Source organism: Haliotis rubra, unplaced genomic scaffold (genome assembly GCF_003918875.1).
Source record: "Haliotis rubra isolate DU_JTF1 unplaced genomic scaffold, ASM391887v1 Scf697, whole genome shotgun sequence".
Lineage (NCBI taxonomy): Eukaryota > Metazoa > Mollusca > Gastropoda > Lepetellida > Haliotidae > Haliotis > Haliotis rubra.
In genome coordinates, this window is record NW_025767409.1 from 176,234 (window position 1) to 201,148 (window position 24,915).

Consider the following 24,915-nt stretch of genomic DNA (forward strand, 5'->3'; position numbering starts at 1 on the left):
GAGGGGAAAATATGAGAATAGCTGACACAATTGACTGACTGAGTGAGTTTGGTTTTACGCCGCTTTTAGCAATATTCCAGCAACATCACGGGGGGGGACACCAGAAATGGGCTTCACACATTGTACCCATGTGGGGATTCGAACCCGGGTCTTCGGCGTGATGAGCCAACGCTTTAACCATTAGGCTACCCCACCGCCCCTGATACAATTGAAGTGTGCAACCCTTTTGTTAAAATGTGTGAAAAGAATAGTTCACTACAAAATTACATATCATTAACATCAAATGTGTAAAACTCGTAAATGGATTTAAACAAGATTAGATAGAAAAACAAAAACCCTCAAGAAGATTGGAATAGGACTGATGACACATATCATACTGCTTATGTAGGAACGCAAATAAATACCTTGACACCAGCAGAGCATTAACAGGCACAATATTTATTGAAACTGAGAGGTTGGAGGCAAATTTATTTTCTAACCAAATAAAGTTTAGTCTGATAAAGATTCATAGCCACAAAGTCTGCCATCAATGTCACAGAATAACCACTCAAAAATTAAGGCAGGCACAAAGCAGCAAGGATCGTATCAAGAATGAAGATTCTGATGCTTAGTGTTACATGCTTTGTGAAACGAGCCGTAAAGCAATTCTGTTTCAAACAGTACATCTTCTGTATAGAATAACATTTCATACTTGAGTATGAACTTTCTCCCATAAAATTGCTCTTCAAACATACTCAGTTTTATCTTTATGATGAAGGTAGTAAGCAATATATTCCTGTTAACTGATTTTAATCACTAAACAGTTTTGGGGGAAATAGGATGTACATGCAACATCATTCAGGAGGTTTTTTTAGCAGTGCTGTGAGGATCTAGCTGCTTTATGATGCATAGACAACTGCAGATTTCTTCCTTTTGTTTGGGGTTCATTTTCATCCTACACTGCTTTTTGTGCAATCAATACACTAATACATCTAATCTGGTTCCATGTTGGTGAATTCTGATGAAATCCTACAGACAGAATCTAAACATTACAATACAGGCTTGACATTAACCCAAATTCCCGAACAAGAGCACAGGACCAGTAACTTTTAGAAATCACTGGCCCTTACAGATTCTTACTGGTCCTGCTAAGGGACTCTTATTGACAGCCTTAAATATCTACTAGACCGTCGGGATAGCACTTACCAAAGTTGCACTGGTCCTGTCAACATTTTACTAGACCCGAGCTAGTGGGACAGCGTGAATGTCGAGCCCTGCAATAGTGCTAACCTACTGCCAAATACTACAGGCTAAGACATTGATCAGACGTGTAAAATGAAAGGACACAGCAATGTCACAAGTTACTTTTATTGGAAAAAAATGACCAAGGGATTTGACTTGTTATTCTAACATAAAAAACAATCTTGTTCCATAGAGTTTTAATCATATTTTGGATGTAAAAACATGCCCGTGGATTGCACATTTAGTGCTCTGAATATCAGGAATATTCTGTCGGCAGAATTAGGATACAGAGGAATTGATACTGAATCCTACATATTAAATGAACTTTGACATACAGAAAACACAGAACCACAACTCTTCAGATTTCCATGGATCCATGGAAACTAACAATATTTTTTTAAGCTTTGACTATCGAGGTAACTAGAAACACAAGTGTCCAATCAACCATCAGATCTGGAAACACGTCTATGATAATTGATAGAGGGAAACCTAGGATACTGCTGTCCACAAATCATGCACTGACTGGAAATGGATGCAGTAATGAAAGCAGCAGGACCCTCTCCACATTCACAAATAAATCTCTGCCAGAAGCAGAGTTGATTGTATGTGTCCAACTACATCATGAGCATGAAGTATTAAGACCAACATGCCATCGACACCTCTGCAATTTGCTGTGGAGAGTTGTGAGTGCTATTCTTGTGTACACAGGTCTGCCATTCTCCTGATCTTTAGTCTGCCAGAGTCAGTCCTGTGTTCATTGGTTTGCCTGTGCCAATCTTTTGATTATTGGTTTGCCAGAGCTATTTATGTGATCATTGACTTTTGTGAACATTGGTTAGCCAGTAACTGTTCCTTTCCTTTGTTCACTAAGTTGCCAGCACCTGTGCTGGTTTGCCAGTTCCATTCCTCTGATCATTGGTCTGCTTGAGCCATTTCTGTGATGGTCTACCAGGGCCATTCTTCTGATCATTGGTCTGCTTGAGCCATTTCTGTGATGGTCTACCAGCGTCATTCTTCTGATTATTGGTCTGCTTGAGCCATTTCTGTGATGGTCTACCAGGGCCATTCTTCTGATCATTGGTCTGCTTGAGCCATTTCTGTGATGGTCTACCAGGGCCATTCTTCTGATCATTGGTCTGCTTGAGCCATTTCTGTGATGGTCTACCAGCGTCATTCTTCTGATTATTGGTCTGCTTGAGCCATTTCTGTGATGGTCTACCAGCCATTCTTCTGATTATTGGTCTGCTTGAGCCATTTCTGTGATGGTCTACCAGCGTCATTCTTCTGATCATTGGTCTGCTTGAGCCATTTCTGTGATGGTCTACCAGCGTCATTGGTTTCACCAAAGTGGTAAACACCTGCACCAGTTTAGGTCAACATACTATAAACCGAACTATTGTTCATAGCACTGCAAGACACAAGTCATCACACATTCACTCACACCTAAATATAGTGAGTTAAAATTCAATGCCATACTATCATGTCATATCATGACGATCAATAACAATAGAGTGAGTGAGTGAGTGAGCATGGTTTTACGACGCTTTTAGCAATATTCCAGCAATATTTTGGCAGGGGACACCAGAAATAGGCTTCACACATTGTACCCATGTGGGGAATCGAACCCGGCGTGATGAGCCAACACTTTTACCACTAGGCTACCCCACTGCCCCTTTAACATTGGACCTATGTTAGTCTGTCTGCCAGGTCTCTGTGAAACAGATCCCTGGTAGCTTCTACTGTGAAGGTCACCCAAGAGGTCAATGACCATGTTCCACATGTTCAACAAATAGCTACATGCTTAATTACTCCATGAAAAAACCCAAGGTGGTTATCTTCGGTTATTGCAGTGGCGCCAAAGCAAACATTGGTACATGCTGATGAGGTTCTTCAAGGAAGCATGGTATGATTTAGTAGCCAATCAGAATGATGTTGTTCCATACATATGGCTAGTTCCAGCCATTACTAAGGTAATAGCTACATGCCCCTGTGGTGTAGCCCCCACAAACTGTGTAGTCCACCAAACCAAGATAGCATATCGCACTGTAACACATCAATGCTAATTGGCTGTACTTGATTGGTGAGTTATGGGATTATATACCACACACAGCAGTTGCTTAATGGCCAATATACAATCTCAGACAGCATGTCAATGGGCAGGCAAATGAAGTTAGTTCTGCACAGAACCAAGTTATTGTGGAGACATGCATCATCACTCTCCTGAATACTGCAGATATGTAGAATAATTGCATCAAATCTTCATCCAACCAATTCCACATCGCATCAATCATGTATTTCTTCAAGGCTCCTGTTGTAATGGGGGAAAGTATACCTGTGGTCCATGTTTCAGGTGCCAGGTAACTATCATTACTCATTTTGTCATAACAATGTTTTCTTGACAACTAGTTACAGATGAATCAACTTTCAGAGTTGAAAATTAAAGGCTCTTAGTCAGGTAACAAGAAACAAGGATTTATTATTTTACCAGAATATCTAAATTCTTCCTTTCCATAGCTTGCATTATCATGGAAGTGAATATTCAATAAAAAGCATGCTTCCATTCACTCATATACTAACCAAAAAGTATAATGAATATTATTATTATTATTATTATAGGATATTTATATATATCCAAGCAACTAGTGCAAAAGTATAATCCCTATCAGATGTCATTCTCAATGGCACATCAATATCAATATCAGAATTTAACTACAATGGCAAACAACGATGTAAACAATAGTTGCCAACAAGGTGTTCGGTTCCAAGAAAACTATTAAATTAGAAAAAGAGACATACCAGTTTTCTGCCACAATCTTCATCACAAAAGAGCAAGCTTCCTTCGCTGGACTGTATCTGAAAACAGCGAGATTAAAAACATGTAACCAGAAATACGGTCTTGCCATTGGAGGCTCATAATCAATAGTGTTTATTATTTACAATATAATCAAGTGAATCATTATTACTGAAATGTGATTCAAATCTGTCAGCTGAAATACAGAATGACAACTCACATAAATAAAAACCAAATCTTTATTAAGAAATAGGGTTACTAGACTTCTAGGTTTGTTAGGACCATGTTTATGGGCTTCAGCATAATCTGACAGGCTTACTGATACCTGAAATCTTGTTCAAAGCAGCATTAAAATAAAGTCATCCATACACGACTTGCAAACATTTCTTAACAGGTTGATACCAGCCCGTGATTATTGGTATAAGATGATGTATTAATTAGGGGCTAGTATTGGCGCCATTTTCACTGCTGAGATTGTATTACATACCATATTTCCTAGTGCATAATTAAAGTCTTATTTGAAAAACTATGACAAAATTGGTATTTTCAAACTCTCATTGATATAGTGCTGCCTTGAACAATTATTTGACTTGACTTTGCATGTGTTTGTCTCTAAAAATCTGGTGTCATCACTATTAGAAAATGTTTCACAAGTACATTCTCATAATACTGATTTTAGCAGAGATTATTAATGAATATTTAAATAATTTTGTAGCTTTCATCTTACAAAACAATATTTTGTGTAAAAATGTGTTTCAAAAGGGAACAGTTTTATCTGGTTTCTTTGAATAATGCCCATCACTTCAACCCAAGCTGTGCTACAATACAATCACATAGTGCACAACTGTTTAAAAAACATGATCAGTTGTTTGCAGTGAATGGCCTTCTGAACTTGAAGAGACAGTTTATGTATGTGAAAACAATGAAGTGAGTCCAAATGGAAGCTAACATTGTTTGTATTGTCACTGTGACACTACTGTGTCAGACAAACATAAAACTGTTGTCAAAATATTATTGTGGATTATTTATACATTGTTTTCATAGGCGAGAGGTAAGAACTGATGTGTATCATATTGCAAACATATAGAGGCTGCTTACGAACGTGTACCACATTCAGTGTCGAAACAAAGAGGACCCACAACCTTAAAGGAGGACGGTGATGACTTTAAGGTCAACTTTGAGTGAGTGAGTGAGTGAGTGAGTGAGTGAGTGAGTGAGTGAGTGAGTGAGTGAGTGAGTGAGTGAGTGAGTGAGTGAGTGAGTGAGTGAGTGAGTGAGTGAGTGAGTGAGTGAGTGAGTGAGTGAGTGAGTGAGAGAGAGAGAGAGAGAGTACGCTACATATAGCATTTTTTCCAGCAATATCAAGGCGGGGGACACCAGAAATGGGCTTCACGTATTGTACCCATGTGGGAAACTGAACCGGGCCTTCAGCGTGATGAGCAGAAACTTTAACCACAAGGATACCCCATCACTCTTCAAGTTTTGTAAATCAAACAAATAATATATATAGGTTGATGTTGTAGCCTTGCTCCAAGTCTGTCTTGAATGCTAAGCCAATGGATGTATAGCTATTCTATCATCTATCTAGAGGCAAGTATAGATTTTGCACACAATCTATGGACACCAGTCTGTTCGAGGGACAATGTGTTCTTTTTAATAATATTCTTTTAGAAATTATCATTTAAGCTATCATTTATTACCTTAAAGACTTGTGCAAGAATACTGATGTTGTTATCAGTAAAACAGGGGCATGTTTACAATGTTTCACTAGTGTCCCTGAACCAAAGTATTCCTTCCCCACAAGTCATACTGTAACACTGTAGGACAAAATAACGCAAGTCTAGACTTTCCACAGGTTCTGCATCTCATTTTAAATATACCATTCAAAAAAGTAGGTGATATTCCATTTATCAAGCATACCACTAGCCAATGCCAATGCATATGAGAAAAAGTAATATATATCCATACAGATGAAACATTTCCAAAGGAATGAAATAAATTGTCACATTTTCCCTTAATTTCTCATCATCTGTTTCCTCCTTGGCTTCATCATTTGCATTTTATCAATCTTGTAAATCCAATATCCCCTACTTTTTTTAATGGTATATAAGTGTGCCTGCTAGTTTTTACAAAAAGTATATATTTTAAGAGGCTGGGTGTTATTCTAGATTCTCATGTGTGTCCACAAATATCCCCTGCCTGTAATTGAGGGTCATCCCTTCCTCAGACAAAATCATTTTCTGTAGCATGCCAACTCTCAAACTCATTCAGTCATATAAATCACACTCAATATCAAACCCTTATCACCACATCAGCATATTTTCATGTTCATCAAAATGGGTCATTTGATGTGACAAATATTTAAACATTCATCACAAACACAAAGGACATGTTGGAGACAAATAGAAGCTGGTAAAATTGATTGCACACAGCACTTATATAACACAAATACACATCCCTTTTCCAATTTCACTTTCTGATTGATTATTGACTAGGCAGCTCTGTTTTTCATGTCTGATGGCGTGAAGATTGTGTGCCAACCTTGCGAAAACTCTTCCCACTTCACACCTCATGTAAATCAGTACACACCACCACATCTTTGGGGTTTTTCCCTGCTAATACAAGTAGCTAAGATTAAATGTATAACTGATGTATACCAAAGTCATAACAAGCATGTTTACTCTCTGATGCATCACACTAACAAAAAGACTTATTGCATTATAGACAGCTTATTTCTCAAACACCTATTATCGCTCCAATTTCATGCATGAAAATTAAAAAATGACTTTATAATTTTTAGCACTGGAGTACAAGTCTGTAATTATCTATGTATTTAGGCACAACTAACACATATAATGAAGTGACATCATAAAACTCAATGTTAATTTTTCTAATTAATCTCCATATAAGTAAATAAGCTGCTCATCAATATCCATAAACTGACAAATAGATGATAAAGTGTAAAATAATGAAAAAATAATTGAGCACATTTTTTTTTTCGAACAATGTTGCCAAAACAGGTCACAGCCAGGCTATATATGTCATAACACACATGTCTAATAATGAACGCATTGTTCTACATGCTCCTGTCAATCAACCATCTCACTACAAAGTATCCTGGTTCATGTTATACAACAGCTTCCACCCCTTTATTGATTTGACATGCATGAAATAGACTAGATCTGTCACTCAAAGTGTAGACAATATGGTGTGTAGTGTCACATCAAACACAAACGTTCCATATTTGATGGATATTCTTTTGTTACCACATGTCAAGAGAAAATTAATCAGGGTTATACAAATATGAAGTAAATGTTTTGTTACTTGATATATTTATTAAAACAGCTTTACAATGTCATAGATAAAATATTACTGAAACATAACTTAATATTTTGTGTACAGTATTAATTTCCTTCTGAAACGGTTCTTCTCTGTAAACAAAGCTTTTAAGCTACTGCTTTACTAAACAAGACATACATTGATTTTTATATGACTTAGACGTGTATTTCAAGGCTTTTGTTTATATGTTACTAAGACAACACAAATGATTTGTAGACTTACAAGTCAGCTTTGACAGTTGCTCATGAAAAAAGATCAGCCATGTTATTCTTGCTTGAGTAATCAATTAACAGTTTTTAAACCTGACTTGCCATTTCTGGCAGTTCTGGGGGCAACTGTACTAAGCCTCCCATGACTCAGATAGTTTCACAGGAGAGTTACAGTTGTAGCCTTCAGATTATTCACAATGCACTCACACAAAACACTGGACGTTACTAACAACTACATAAGACTGAGGTAGTATACAGCTTTTTACTTCCTTTAAATGGCATGTAGAAGCTGGTATGATGAAGATGAATTTTTTTTAATGGTTTGACAATTAATTTAATGTAACAGATGATGTTTCGTTATAGATGGTAACACCAGAACATTGCATCTACACCAAAACTGAAACGTCTCATATATATCAATAACAAAGTTGTCAGTCCATACAATATGTTCCTCTCCAGCATATATCTTGTCTTAAGCATCTTAAGAGATGCAGTTATCAAATTTATTACTGTTACATCTATTTTCAAGCTTACCAGTTAATTACTCCCAGATTACAATCCAAACCTCCTCAAAGTCACCAAAAATATATCTCGTCAAAGTAATACAATCTTCAGAAGAAGAAATAAAATATAGCTTAATATTTTAAGTGAATATTCTTGAAGTGGAACCCTTTTTATGGATAGACAACTTCTTTGTTGCAGTAGTAGTTGCGACGTTTCAGTGTAGATCCTAACACTGTTATCAAGCAAATGATGTTAGGATCTACACCGAAACGTCGCACCTACTACTGCAACAAGGAAGTTGTATATCCATAAGAAGTGTTCCACTTCTACATACCAGCTTCTAAATTCCACTTAAGGAAGTGAATATTCTTATTTGCAACAAGTAAAGATCATATTAACAAACTTTTACGATAGTGCTACTGTGATGCTTCTATGTCAGTACAATTACTAAATCCACAAAGACTATAACCAAAGACATGTTCAAAAGTCAGATTGCTGTAGGAATGAATAACAGAACCTATTGTTTTATTGGCTATAGAGGGTTGATCTTCGCAGCCAGGCCATGATGTTGAATATGACAGCCTCGATACGTGCGTCAAAGCTCCCCTGTCCAGCAAAAGCCATGCAATCAATGAATGTGACAGATATATTTGCTCATCAAACACCCATCGGTATCCAGGACCAGCTTAGTGCTATGTACAGAGAAACGGCTCTGCAGCAAGCCGTGGGCAGCAATACATGAATGTATCCAGGGAGGAAAGTGAGAGACCATCAACAAGTTTTGTGAAATATGTTACAGAAGAACCTACTTGTTTTGTGTAGTTTTTTTGGTTGGAGCATTCATTGTCTCCAATGATGTATGTGATTCTGACACACAAAGGATGTTTATAATAATCAAGAGAAACAATTCTGAAGAGTTCACCTGCAACGGGTCCTGTTTCTCCATCTCTCACTGATGGGAGTTCTGGGAAAGCCTATCACACTGTTCACTTAAGCATTTTCATTCTATCAGTGATCAAATATCAGTCATCGCATATCTTCCGAAGAACTGTTCAGAATTAATTAACTACTGTCTGCAGTCACGTTCTTTTCAGATCATATCCCCAACCTACAATTTGACAAAAATGACACTAATGAAAATTTTCTGAAATAATTAATCTAGGATTTGTTCCTATCATAATTTTCAACAAAATTTTAAAAATCATTCAATTGGTTATTCACTGAAGATAATCTAAGGCTATTCATTACAGGTTAACGGAGGAACTTCATCAAAATAATCTGATGATTTACACAATGTATTTTAATCAGTCAAAACTCCAATACAGATTTGAAATCTGTGAAAAACTTAAAAAGACGGAGTTTTACCGCAGTCCAAATCAGCAGGAACTTGTTGACGCCTTATAGTACATACACACAGCTCTCCCCAACCAGTGGCATAATCCCCGTCCGTGATGAGAGACGGGATTGGTTTTGTACAAGCGAGATGCCTTCAATCACGCTCTGGCCTAAATTAGATTGCAGAAGATTAAACAGATCTCAAAGAAGATAAAATACACCCAAATGCGACTTTCCCACTCGGCCACATACAAAGGACTAACAAGTTGATGCTTCAGCCATTTTTCACCTTGTCCCTATCAACTCAAATACAGGCCATAAAGCGCTTCATATAGCATCATGTCAGGCCAGATAATAAATAAAAACGCCGTTCCACATCTCAGAGACAAAACTAACAGATAAACATTGCATAAATATGATAATTAAATCGACCTTTAGCCACTATAACATGAAAATATCAAACTTCCAGTAAAGTGAATATTCTAACGAAACTTGAATTCCCAATATAACATGAATAAACTGACAAATGGCAAATAATGTTTGTTGTAGGATCAATTTATACCCTGGACTGAAGTGGTATATAAAGACTATAATGCATTTATGTAGGACTATAAACCATTATATGAGTTAACAACTCTTCGAGTGCCAGTGTTACGGTGTCATATTTCCTGGAACAGCTCTCATGAAGGAAATGGAGAGGTGGTTAATTTGAGACAATGTTACAGGGTTTACTACATCCAGTATGACCACTGTTAGCATGTGACTATCAGTTACTGGGTATGGAGTGGAAGAGAGACTACGTCAGTCATACACCAAGCAAACTTTAACAAATACAAGTAAAGTAGTTTATCTTTGCAGTTGTTGTAGTTGATGTTGGTGTTGGTGTGTTTGTGCCCAACATCTCAGCAACCTATACGGATAAGTGGTAAGGCTCAGGGAGATGATAAATTGCATGTCATCTATCCCTATCGAGCTCATGATGTCGATCACTGGATTGTGTAGTCTAGGCTTGTTTAAATACATACTGCTATCATATAGTTGCAATACTGCTGACCAAGGCCTTAAAGAAGCAGAGAAAACTTACTCAGACCCGAGTGTGGGTACATGCAGCAAAACAAATGTTTCATCTAACCTTTCTTCCTTGAATAATTGTTACTGTAGTGAGTGAGTGAGTTTGGTTTTACGCCACTTTTAGCAATATTCCAGCAATATCACAATGGGGGCACCAGAAATGGGCTTCACACATTGTACCCATGTGGGGATTCGAACCCAGGTCTTCGGCGTGACAAGCGAATGCTTTCACCACTGGGCTACCCTGCCGCCCAAAATATTACTGTAAGTAGTGGTACACCATGGCAAACTGGCCTGATCAGCCAGGCAAACCAGTGGTGTAGTGTGATGAAATGTCCTACAATCTGTCAGTGCCCTCTTCTACTGGACAATCTAAGCGATGTGACTACTGTAAGTCTATGTCAAAGAAAGAGGAGTATATTTGTTTTGTTGTTTAATGCCTTACTCAGCAATATTCCGCTATATGGCAGCAGTCTGTAATAAATGAGTCTGGACCAGACAATCCAGTGATCAACATCATGAGCATCAATCTACGCCTTTGTGATACAATGACATGTGTCAACTAAGTGAGCGAGCCTGACCACCTGATCTAGTCTGTCGTACAGACCCTGAAGCAAATATATCCAAGAAAGCCCACGCAAGTCTAGAAAATGTGGCAAGTCTAGATTTCCTCAGCACTTCAGAGTCTGTACCAATCTGCTGAATTCACAAGCCATAAAATGAAGAAAGTCTCAGGGCTCCTTTTCATTATATATATATTTTTTTTCAGTAAAATGTGTTTTTCAGTAAAATATGTTCATTTCAGAGACTGGTTGTTAGTCTACCCCTGATCCCGTTAGTCGCCTGATCCTGTTAGTCGCCTGATCCCGTTAGTAGCCTCCTACGACAAGCATGGGTTGCTGAAGACCAATTCTAATGCAGATCTTCGCGGGCGATTATCAATGTAACCAGTCCACTGCTGAGATGGTTTTGTGGAACGGGCCAAAGCAGTAATTCACTCTGAATTCTAAAACCGATATTTCTTCAGACAAAGGCCTAACAATGTGACAATTATCTTGACTTATTTCTTTCTTGTACCACCACACATGGTACTCAATCTTCTTCCTTACATCGTAGTAATTATAATGTCTCTACTACACCAGCATTGCATTGTGGGTTTTGTACGAGATAGTAAGGTGAAACTGCTGCGATAGGGGTTCAGTAATGAATCACAAGTGTAATCATAGTGAGTCAGTGAGTTTGGTTTTACGCCGCTTTAAGCAATACTGCAGCAATATCATGGTGGGGGACTACAGAAATGGGATTCACACATTGTACCCACGTGGGGAATCGAACCCGCGTCTTCAGCGTGACGAGCGGACACATTAACCATTAGGCTACCCCACCATCCCTGAAGTTTAATAAAACAAGCAGGAAAATTTTAATTTAATTCAGAAAGTCTCACTTTCAGAAACATAGTGACATTGCCTGTATTTTACAATCCAAAGAGAAACTTTTGCATTGACTAACACAAACACTTTTGGGGGCCTAAAAAAAGGGGAATGAATGAATGTGAATGTGTTTAGTTTTACGCTGCTTTTGGCAATATTCCAGCAATATCACAGCAGGGGACACCAGAAATGGGCTTCACACAATGTACCCATGTGGGGAATCGAACCTGGGTCTTCGGTGTGACAAGCGGACGCATTAACCACTAGGAAACCTCACCGGTGGCCCAGCAATATTCTAATATCCTGGTGCTACTGTTACAGCACATGATTATTCCACTGTGTCTAGTCCTGGATATAGACAGAAGCAGGTCCTGTCTGATGTTCCCATTTTGACACAGCCTTGACAGTGTTTGACCTTTCACTATGTAAATTTAATATGATAATGTAATACAGGTCAGAAGGGGATACAAGTATTAAGCATGAAAAACACATCACTTACATCAATTGCCATTCTCTACATAGATTGGATTATGCATACACTTATGCTACCATCTCCAAGTTACAAAGGCTGCTTCATACTCAAATCTAAGTTTTCGTATTTCAATTTGCATTGCAAAAATATATGTCAGTTCTTACACTGAAACTTCACATTATTCACCAGAGTGAGTGAGTTTAGTTTTACTCCGTTATAAGCAATATTCCAGCAACATCATGATGGGGGACACCAGAAATGAGTGAGTTTAATTTTACGCCGCAGTCAGCAATATTCCAGCAATATGGCGGCTGTCTATAAATAATCGAGTCTGGACCAGACAATCCAGTGATGAACAGCATGAGCATCGATCTACGCAATTGGGATACGATGACATGTGTCAACAAGTCAGCAAGCCTGACCACCCAATCCTGTTAGTCGCCTCTAATGACAAGCATGGGTTACTGAAGATCAATTCTACACCGGATCTTCACGGGTCAACACCAGAAATGGGCTTCACATATTGTACCCATGTGGGGAATCAAACCCGGGTCTTCGGCAGGATGAGCGAACACTTTAACAACTACACCTCATACATAAATTCATTTTTCATAATATGACCAAGATGAGATCCCTTTATATCATCAAAGAACTAACATGAGTCTGCGAGGAGGTCTGCAGCAACATCATTTTGGACGTAATGAGTGCTTAGGAAAATGAAAAAGAGGGGACTTATTAACACCAAACACAATTAATTCAATTTGTTTTGTAGAGATAAAATTTTCTAAAAACAATTAACAGGCAACTATATACCCATTCTACACTGCTGCATTTCCTGTAAAACATCTGCAATATGCAGAAAACATGTAGTCTGTCATGTAAGTTTCTATCTTCATAAATGGTGTCCAAACAGATTATTTATAGACTGATCTAGAAGTTGGTCAGGTTTGCTTAATGGAGTAAGGCAGTTAAATTGGCAAATACAGTCATGACAAAAGACACGGTTTACCACAGTCTGGAATACTAAACCCACCACAGTAATACCATGCCCTGGGCCAGACCACACCAGTGGTCGATAGTGTGAGGAACACTTGTACATATGCCATGGATAATACGACACAAAAACACAGGTTACAGAGACTCATTCCACGAAACAATCTTTGACATCATCGTAAATCTATGTCCGCATCTTCGGGTTACAATCATGGTAGTGTTCAGTTTGTGGAACACGGCTCTAATGTCCAATGTAATCACTGTTCTGATAATTTGGGGTACTGTGAACCTGTTCTTCCCATGAGGAGACCATCACAGGGTATGGCATTGGTTCTACACAATGCCTGAAATTTGGCTTGGTGAAGGGCTCTCTTGGCCTAAAGTGTCAGGTCGGCATGATTTCAGTAGACTGAAACTTGTTAATATATGTCTTAATACTAGCTGGGCATTTAAGCCAAACAAACTCAAATCTAGTCTGTCATACAGACCCTGAAACAAATATATCCAGGAAAGCCCATGCATGTCTAGAATATGTGGTAAGTCTAGATTTTCACTTGTTAATATATGTCTTATAATACTAGCTGGGCATTTAAGCCAAACAAAATCAAATCTAGTCTGTCATACAGACCCTGAAACAAATATATCCAGGAAAGCCCATGCATGACTAGAATATGTGGCAAGTCTAGATTTTCACAGTTTTAAAAATGAAGGAAATGTCTGGGTTCCTTTTTACATTTTTTTGTATTATTAAATTTTATTCTCTGTAAACTATGTTCATTTCAGAAACTAGTTGCTCAGCTGCTAGTGTCACAGATTGGGAATGTCAACAAGACTGAAGCCACCAGCTGAACAGGATTGTCTATCAAACTTCTAAAAACAGCATTAAAAGTATTAAAAGTGTTCTGCAGCTATTTGTCTACACTCCAAAATGGGGTGTAAATTACAAACACAAAGTCCAAACAAAGCAAAACTTCAGCTGTTGTGATGTCCCCCTTATCCATATCTTAAGGGGACATTAATGGCTCATTAAATACATAAACATTAACAGTATATTAATAGTTCCTCTGATCTACACCCTGCTCACCTTCCTGGCCTACTAAAATCAAGCCATTATAACTTTCCTCTCCCTAACTGCTTCAGAACAAAGGCAGTTCAAATATTTTCTGGTATGCTCCTTGTTAAAACCATCACCAAGCTCTCTTGTCAAAATGTGGAAATTCAATATCATGTAAGGCTTTGTTTGGGTTTCCATAAGTGTTATTATAATTTAACTGACATTTTTGTACAAGTATTTTCCCCAAGAAATGTCATGTTTAAACAGTATTTGCAGATGTTGGTGAGAAAGAGGAACAAGGCTGTTTCCAAAGTCATAATCTTGACAGATGATGAAAAAAATTGAAACATGCATATGTGTTCTAGAATGTGATAATTATATTTCAAAAAGTGTATTTATTTAACTTTTTAAGGAGCACCCAAAATGAACAATTGTGTGAATTTTAACCCTGTATTCTTCAGAACAAGAAAACCTTCATGCTGCATCTTCAACTGCAAGGTTTTAAGCAAATCTGTGAATGATTCGTTCTTGTGAGATTTATACCAAGCATATTGTTCATGTTGTGAATAAATAAATAGCCTTCAAAGACATGGCTGAAATGAACGCTTGAAGCTAAATAAGTTGATAACATCCATGAACCCTGCAGTACACTGTAATATACGACACGATCACACAGGTGGAACGCTTGATATTAAGATCTCAAACTGTTCCAGTTGTATTACATTAACATCAAACTGTCTCATTTTGTCCAGACAAGAAACAGCCTTGAGATCATGAGCTCAACACCTCAGTAATGAGGGCTTTGATTCAAAGGCATTTCATGGTCACATGGTCCACTCCCTTCAGTCTCCTTCTACCACGGATCAATCTAAGCTTGCAATGAAAAACTCAAATCCTATTAATTAAGTCATCGCTGCAGTAGAAAACAGTATAAGAAAGGTACAAGTCACTTGAGCTGGATTGTCCATCTCAGCTGCGTGAGGCTGTCTGTCACCACGATACAACATGGCCCTTGCATCTAGAAAAATATCAAAGACTTCACATGAAAACTGTTTCGGTAGGCAAAGACACACAGTCAATATAAAATTGAAATTCAAACAGAATAATAGCCTCTCTGTGTTTAATTTCCGTCCCAAATGGCCTGGCTTTGTGCCTGTTACCGATGCCCTGTGACATTTCTATTTGAAAGTCCAACCGTGTGTCGGTGCCACACAACTATTTAACAGAACAATCACATCCCTTACAGTTATGCATTATATTCCTTACAATGCAGGCTACGTCTAGCCTAGGCCATACTCTGCCCAGTAGACTTGCACAAGTCTCTATGGAAATAAATAATGTAAATAATAGTATAAATGATAATTTCTAAAAAATATTAATAATAGGAACACTTTGTCCCTTTAACAGACTGGCGTCCTTACTGTCTGCTAATCTTGCTTCTTTAAGGGTAGAATTACCATACATCCATGGGCTTATCATTCGGTACAGCCTTGGAGCAAGGCTGGTGCTAGTGGTGACTGGTGTCCTATACCTGGACATAGATTGTTGTTATTCATTTGCCTCTATTAGCAATCATGTCCAATGTATCCACCCTATTCAACATCAAATTATGGATACTATTCATTGTGCCCAAATTCTGGTAGAGTGAGTGAGTGAGTGAGTGAGTGAGTGCATACGAACATGAGTGAGTGAGTGAGTATGGTTTTTCGCAGCTTTTAGCAATATTCAAGCATTATCACCATGGTAAAAAGTAGTGACAATGCCACGTCAAGATGTATTTTTGTACCAGATAACTGTTACCTTGTGCCTTTGGATTGCACAAGTGTTGTGAATAATATTGTTCTCTTTCGATCAACAACATTTGATTTGAAAATGCTACTTCAAAGTAGGGCTTGTATATCAAATGATCTGTACTGAAAGTAATGCTGAAGGGGTCGTTGTCGGCACAGGTACTACAGATATGTACCCCAGGTACATTTCTCTATACGGACATATACCTTAACAAAGTCAAACTACAAAAACGTACCCGGTACCCTAAACGACGGACAAGTCCATATTCCGCAACCCAATACTGAAACCGTATGTAGTTATTCCCGTTAAGCTGATTGCGAGTGGTGTACGTTGTGCACCGCAAAATATTCAGTACTGTGTATGCTCTTATATAACGCAATCAAATGCATCTAATACAACAGTATGACAGTTTCGATCAAAGAACGGCACAATGCAGAATGGAATCGTCCTAGGGTACGTTTCTGTATTCTGATTTTGTTTAGGGTACATGTCTGTATACAGAAACGTACCTGGGGTAAATATCTGTAGTACCCGTGTCGACAACGAACCCTTCAGCGAAAGTAATTGTCAGTGAAACACTGCTGAAAGGAAATTTCTCGACCTGTCCTTGTCTCTGTCCAAGTTAATCACTTGCCAGCAGTGTGGAAACTCATTGTCACACCAGCCAACAGCAACAGAGCTGTATGCATAGTATGAGGGTTTTGCTGGTGGTGTTTCTGGCTTCAGTACAATGTATGATCCCATTTCTGGTGCCCATTTCTGGTTATATCGCTGGAATATTGCTAAAAGCAGTGTAAAACTCACTCACTCTGGCTTCAGCTGAAGAGTGCCAGTTTCTTTGCTGACTCTGCTTAAAGACAAGACAGTTCCTCATTACCTACTTTTGTAAAATACATCAGAATAACTCACAAAATATACTAAAATCCCTGTGAGATTTTTTTTCTTTAACATAGCAATATAAATAGACAAAAATCATAAAACACTTACTTTACTGCTTTGTTACCTTCAGATCAATAATTTAATCAACACTTACAGAGTGTATGACTTTTTAAACATATTTTCCCAACATTTCTTCACTGAAGGAGGTGTGGTCTAATTATGGAATGACATACTTTCCCTATACTTTTTTCCACACTGACCCAGTTTGAGTTTTTACATACCTAACACCTAAATATACCAGGATGAAGACTAAAACCAGTTTAAAGATACCGCTGATCTGACCAGCTGCCACCATTTTAGTCTGACCTAGTCTGTGTGGTGTGCTACTACCCCTTGACATTTGTCATGTGATAACTGAGCCCATGTGCTGCCAGGCCAGCGAGGACACACCCACTTTCACACACCACATTGTAACTGGCATCTCCTGCCATCACTTGAGGTGTCTCTCACCATCCAGAAACTGATGCATGATGACAATGGTTCATACCCTTCCCATGTCAATGACAAACACATGAATGGCAAACATATCATATTTGTCTATGACAGTTTTAAGACCTGAAAAGAATATGCTTGGTCTGTAGGTACCCCTAGACTAACACTTAGTCTCTGAATATATAATTTTCATTGTAACAAACAAACCCATTTAAATTGAAATGGAGCCCCAGGGAGACCAGAGTGGGGAAATCAGGGAGGGCAAGGCTGTAGGGAAAATAATATGGTTCAGGGACTGTGAGACAGACTATAGGTACCCCCTGTTGGATTTTGATGAACTCAGTAAAAATTAAGATAAGCAGTTTCCATACCCAAGGAGATGCTAAACTTGCCCCATTGTGATGTACTGAGAAACGTAGATAGGAATAATGTAACTGTTATAGTTTCTACAAAACCCATTTTCCTAAAAACATTTTGGTTTGTGTTGCTACCCTTTATTCAGATTTGGATGTGCGGGATTCTGATAAGAACTATAGATCTCCACCAACCTATGCTTGTAACGAGACCGCTCCGAAAAAGGCAACTAATGTGCAATCAATGGATTATTTGATCCAGATTCAATAATCCCTGACCACTTTTAGCTTGATAACAATGTAAGAATCTACACCAAAATGTTGCTCTGTGCAATAAACAAGAAGTTGTCATCCATAAAGCTGTACACTTCATCACTGTCACATACATGTATATCTGGGACATTGCTGAGTCAGCTTTAAAAAAATAAAAATCTAATAATGGCTATTTCTTTAAGTTTTGTACCAAGTAGCCCCTACAAGCTGTGGCACAATGGTAAAGGTTTTCAAGACATCTGTAATTGGACATCTCCTGTAGTTATAGTGCCCAGACAGATTAATGGAACAGAATCCTATTGGCAAGTTCAGAACAAGGGATCAATCGTATCTGTCTTACACATAACATGTTGTGTTTTCAATACACCTCAGCACTAACACAAGCCTTCTTACATTATCTTTGATGTGCATCATCAGGGATATCTCCCTATCAATCTACACTGTAAAGAGTTACATATCAGTATAAGTACGCCCAATATCACCGAGAACATTCAAGTCTGACATTTTAATCCATAATCAAGATACTCCAAGCAGATCACAGCTGATACAGGAGATAGGAACAAGATTGTTCTGCTATTCTGTCAAGTAAAAAGCACTGCTGTATGATGTTACCACGCCGAGAAGTGTTTTACCAAACTGCTTGATAGCAGGGTTCACCAGGGAGCTCCTTTAAAGACAATGTTTCTTTAATGAAGCTCGATATCTTTTGAATTAGGAAGAAGAGCATTTCACAACCTGTGCCTCTTTAGCAAGCAGTTGTTCCCATCATGTCTGGTGTGTGATATGGATCAGGAAGCAACATACACCAGAGGCATTATTTCTTTACTCGCTCCTCTTACACTGAAACAGTTTCTACCATTAGTGACAGGTTCTATCTGCAGGTAGATGCAATGAGAGACAGTTTTGTTATCATGTTAATATCAAAGTAGCCATTATTCTAGATCTGTTAGACAGGCAGTCCATCTATGCCAGGTCAACAAGGGGTGACAGCAAGAGAGCTGTAGGCACAAATAAGGGTCCAATCTCTAGACTGTGATGAGAAGCTGTTGTAATACCATGTTTATACCTTAGTCAGCATTATTCTTGCTTTATTACATGTAGGCCAGGTCAACAAGGGGATAACAGCAAGAGAGCTGTAGGCACAAATAAGGGTCCTATCTCTAGACTGTGATGAGAAGCTGTTGTGATACCATGTTTATACCTTAGTCAGCATTATTCTTGCTTTATTACATCTAGGCCAGGTCAACAAGGGGATAACAGCAAGAGAGCTGTAGGCACAAATAAGGGTCCTATCTCTAGACTGTGATGAGAAGCTGTTGTGATACCATGTTTATACCTTAGTCAGCATTATTCTTGCTTTATTACATCTAGGCCAGGTCAACATGGGGATAACAGCAAGAGAGCTGTAGGCACAAATAAGGGTCCTATCTCTAGACTGTGATGAGAAGCTGTTGTGATACCATGTTTATACCTTAGTCAGCATTATTCTTGCTTTATTACATCTAGGCCAGGTCAACAAGGGGATAACAGCAAGAGAGCTGTAGGCACAAATAAGGGTCCTATCTCTAGACTGTGATGAGAAGCTGTTGTGATACCATGTTTATACCTTAGTCAGCATTATTCTTGCTTTATTACATCTAGGCCAGGTCAACAATGGGATAACAGCAAGAGAGCTGTAGGCACAAATAAGGGTCCTATCTCTAGACTGTGATGAGAAGCTGTTGTGATACCATGTTTATACCTTAGTCAGCATTATTCTTGCTTTATTACATCTAGGCCAGGTCAACAAGGGGATAACAGCAAGACAGCTGTAGGCACAAATAAGGGTCCTATCTCTAGACTGTGATGAGAAGCTGCTGTGATAACATGTTTATACCTTAGTCAGCATTATTCTTGCTTTATTACATCTAGGCCAGGTCAACAAGGGGATAACAGCAAGACAGCTGTAGGCACAAATAAGGGTCCTATCTCTAGACTGTGATGAGAAGCTGTTGTGATACCATGTTTATACCTTAGTCAGCATTATTCTTGCTTTATTACATCTAGGCCAGGTCAACAAGGGGATAACAGCAAGACAGCTGTAGGCACAAATAAGGGTCCTATCTCTAGACTGTGATGAGAAGCTGTTGTGATACCATGTTTATACCTTAGTCAGCATTATTCTTGCTTTATTACATGTAGGCCAGGTCAACAAGGGGATAACAGCAAGACAGCTGTAGGCACAAATAAGGGTCCTATCTCTAGACTGTGATGAGAAGCTGTTGTGATACCATGTTTATACCTTAGTCAGCATTATTCTTGCTTTATTACATGTAGGCCAGGTCAACAAGGGGATAACAGCAACAGCACACCTATTCATACCATTATTGCATAATCAGCCAGGTAACGCATCTTGACCACCCAAATGCCTTAAGTATAGTTCTTAAGGTAATGGTGACCATTTTGACTGACTGACTGACTGAGTTTGGTTTTACTCCGCTTTTAGCAATATTCCAGCAACATCACGGCGGGGGACACCAGAAATGGGCTTCACACATTGTACCCATGTGGGCATTCGAACCCGGGTCTTTGGCGTGACGAGCCACGCTTTAAGGTACTTAAGGTAATGGTGACCATTTTGAAAAGGTGACTGCTACAAACTAGAAGTACAGAAGCATCTATCATTATGTGGTACAAACAACCTCACACTGTCTCATATCAAGTATCACTACCTGTTTGTGAATCATTTTTGCAATGATAGGGTCTGTGTTGATGTACCAGGTATAGTTGCACAACTCATGTTCATGGCCAATACATGAAACATGTACCAATGATCATACGTTCATCATACCACGCCCAACAAATATATTTCAAAGAATGGTACAAAAAGATAAGTCATTAAACATGTTGTGTTAAAAATTATTATATATTTACCATTGCTTATGTTTACTTTCGAAGAGACTCTCTTGTTCTTAGTAAGCCTCAAATAATTCTTTTCAAGTGACCCTTTACCAAGACAAATTGTGAAACAAGGAATTATATCCCTCTGGAGTGAAGATAATTTTGTAAAGAGTACAGCAACAAGTTGTAAAACCAGTTATCACATCTGATCAGTTTCCATGTATGTGATCTGCTGTGGTGGGTCAGGGCACATCCTGGGAATACTCTTGAAATGTATTGTATCATGTATTGCATTGAGACCTCCATATCATGATGCCCATTATTGTACACATTATGTAGCACAGAGTGAGTGAGTGAGTTTAGTTTTTTACGCCGCACTCAACAATATTCCAGCTATATGGTGGCGGTCTGTAAATAATCGAGTCTGGACCAGACAATCCAGTGATCAACAGCAAGAGCATCGAACTGCGCAATTGGGAACCGATGACATGTGTCAACCAAGTCAGCGAGCCTGACCACCCAATCCCGTTAGTCGCCTCTTACGACAAGCATGGGTTACTGTAGGCTCATTCTGTAACACAGAAACCAGGCAGAGGTGGGATGACCTTCATAACTAATTTCTAGAAGGAATGGTTTGTCAAATAAAGAACATAGAGCTAACACACAGCTAAAAAGCTGATTCGCATCTCATTCGATAAAAAGGAATCAACATCGTGTAAATTTCTTTTAGTCTCTGCAACATTCTGTTTTTAGTTTTATTCACTTCTTTCATCAATATTTCTGTTTTTAGCTTTCACTGTTTTGTTTCGAAATAATTTTTCTTTTTGGATCCATACTTCTTTCCATCAATGAATGCTTCTTTTTTAGCTTTCCTTCTGGATTCCATCAATTCATGCTTCTAATATGAGCCTGATTTACTTCTTTACATCCATACATGCTTCTGTTTTCAGCTCTGCTTACTTCTTGCAATCAATATATGTTCTGTTTTTAACTTTTTCCTTTATTTTATCTATTAATACATGCTTGCTTTTAGCTTTCCTTACTTCTTTCCACAAGTATGTTTCTGTAATAGCTTTCCTCATTTTATTTCCATCAAAACATGCCTCTGTATGATCCTTTCCTTCTAGACTAATGCTTTGTCTCTGAATATATATAATTCTGATAGTAACAAATAATCCATTTAAACTGAAAAGGAGCCCCAGTGAGATGGGAAACTTGCTTCATTTGGGGCTTTAGCATGGCAGTAGGGAAAAGAATGCAGTTCAAGGACTGTGAGACAGACTACCTGTCTTTCTTGCTTAAATCCATTTATACATTTAAAGGTAGTGTCTGGCCAGTTACACACCAAGTCATCATGAGCCCAAAAACGCATCAGTGTTGAAACCAAGAACCATACTTCTACAACTACGTAGATACTGAGTACAGTCATGAGTTACATAATAAGGCTCATATCAGTATCACCTTCAACACCTGTCCCACCTCCTTAGCTGCTAACGAGCAAAGAATTTGTAGGTATTTTAAACTCATACTAAAAAACAACATAAGGTGTCATCACTATTCAAACTACTATTTGTACGTTGCACATGGACCCGAAGAATATTCCAGGAATATTCCCAGAATATTTCCTAACTAGAGAGAGTGTCATCGCTCTCCTATCAGATTACCAACAGGGAGGATCAGCAAGTACAGCCGAAGTAACCAAGTCTATGAGTCCAGGGCCTTCAGTGTACACACATATGCTATTTGGCAGGATGATAAACTATAGCATGTCAGGTGTAGCAGCAGCCTCAGCCGACCATGATAAGACGTGTTTCCAAACACCTTCACTCTGTATTTATGTATTACTTTATTTTATCGTGATCTGCATTCCTATTTGTCATGTTTGTTCATTCACGACAAATTAAAACCAAGAAATCACACTGATTGTTATCTTGCCAACTATAAACTATACATTGTTTCAAATAAATGATATGTCAAGCTGGTTTGATAAGACAAGAGTTTCTTAGCATGTTATCTGAATACCTGTCGTGTTTCACAAAGACCAACTTTTCAAAATGATCTTCTTACTGAATAAAGAAAGCAAGACTCAAGAGAATCTTTTATGAGTGTCTGTTGTATTTCAGACAAACATTTCAAAATGATCTGCTTTACTAAAAAAACAAGATTCAAGTGAATCTCTTCTGAGTTTCAGTCAAGTTGTGAAACATTTTTATTCCCCAGAAAATAAGAATCTAATCAACTAGGAAAATTTAAATATTATTTCAAACCAACACAAACAATAAGAAGGAAGGGTCCTTAATGATTACATTAATTGTTGTTTTAATAAAGTTTTCAAAAGTTTTCAAAAGTGACGATTTTATCTAAGGATTTGTGACTCCTCCTTCTGCAACTCCTCATGAAATCATTTGTATTTTAATGGACCTATTTAACAAAGTCAGTCAATTTAGTCTGAATCTATGTTTAGTCAGAGGTGTTAATTTATAAAGAAATGGAGAATTATTCTTGTTGTGCTTCCTTGAAGGGTGAAGCATGCCAGAGGCAATGGATGCCTTGCCTTATCTGTATCATGCCTGATTAAGTACAGGTATTCCTTCTGATTATTTACTGAATATATTCAGCACAATAACAATATATCTCGCTTCAGGTATTTCTTAAGTAGGATGCAATGACTACCTGAGAAGGACTTGGGTTTTGATGTTGTTAGCGATAGAATTTGGGCTACATACCTTTAATCAGTCAGCGCAATGCTGTATCCATGGTGTTACATGTCTGTGGAAAACTCAAATCTAATTTTCATTTCAGTCTGTGAATGAACACATCAATGTCTCTAGTCTGTTATACAGACCCTGAAACAAATATATCCAAGAAATCCTATGCAAGTCTAGATTAGATTATGTGGCAAGTCTAGATTTCCACAGTTTCTGAAAATAAAGAGAGTCTCAGGGCTCCTTTTCATTACCGGTATATTTGATTTTAATTTATTGTGAAGTCTTTTTCTGTAAAAATATGTTCATTTCAACGATTAGTTGTTAGTCTACAAAGTCTCAAATGAGACTAATTGTAATTCACCTCAGCATTACCTTTTCACAGATGGACTAATTAAGTATGTGTTCTGTTCCAATCCATTTATCCATATTTACCAAGCATTTGAACATTAATTATTAGCTTTAAATACTTTTGAGATTCTCTTTTAGCTGTGATAACTTGTACCCAATTCTGTGAGCAAATACACTGTAAAAAGAACAACTGTTTTCAATGTGATATCCTTTTCACAACATTCCGAAAACAAATAGTTCAAGCTCTAAAGGAAAAGTAACCTGCAGAAGCTATTGAACAGTATCAAGGATAAAATGATAGGGATGCCTCCAAGTCACTTATCTCCCATAATTTGAGGCTTGATAAGTAGATAATCGTCCCAGCTACCATGGCCAACCCTTCGATCCAGTCTGAACAATACACACATGCCCCTTTGAACTCTGAACCAGAGATGGTACAAGCAATTACGTTAGCTTAGTCAATTCCAGTAACCTTGCTAATAAGCTACTGACAAAGGCGTCCATAATTAGTTTCCTGGCTATAATTATTCGTAACAAACTACAGTGCATCATTAAGCCAAAGGGAGTAATTGCCAAGTTGAGTGTCATGATATGAAGGTTGTGATGAGGGAGTGCTGTCTTGACCAGGGAGTCCATGGATGTATTAATGATAGCGTCATTCTTGTGTATAGTACACATGAGTCTATACCACTTAATGGCAATTGTCTGATTAATTAACTTTCACATAATGTTGTGAACAGGGACGCCATATATTCACTGTGAATAGTTAAAG

The 24,915-nt window shown here is 38.1% G+C and overlaps 1 protein-coding gene across 1 annotated transcript in view; it reads right to left on the reverse strand.

The window, feature by feature from the left end:
- The window catches only part of LOC124258537 (proto-oncogene tyrosine-protein kinase ROS-like), a 162,838-nt gene that overhangs the window by 122,463 nt on the left and 15,460 nt on the right, over positions 1–24,915 (reverse strand). The window contains 1 exon segment of the mRNA XM_046692606.1: positions 4,018–4,074. Within this exon segment, the coding sequence (XP_046548562.1) occupies positions 4,018–4,074 (57 nt within the window).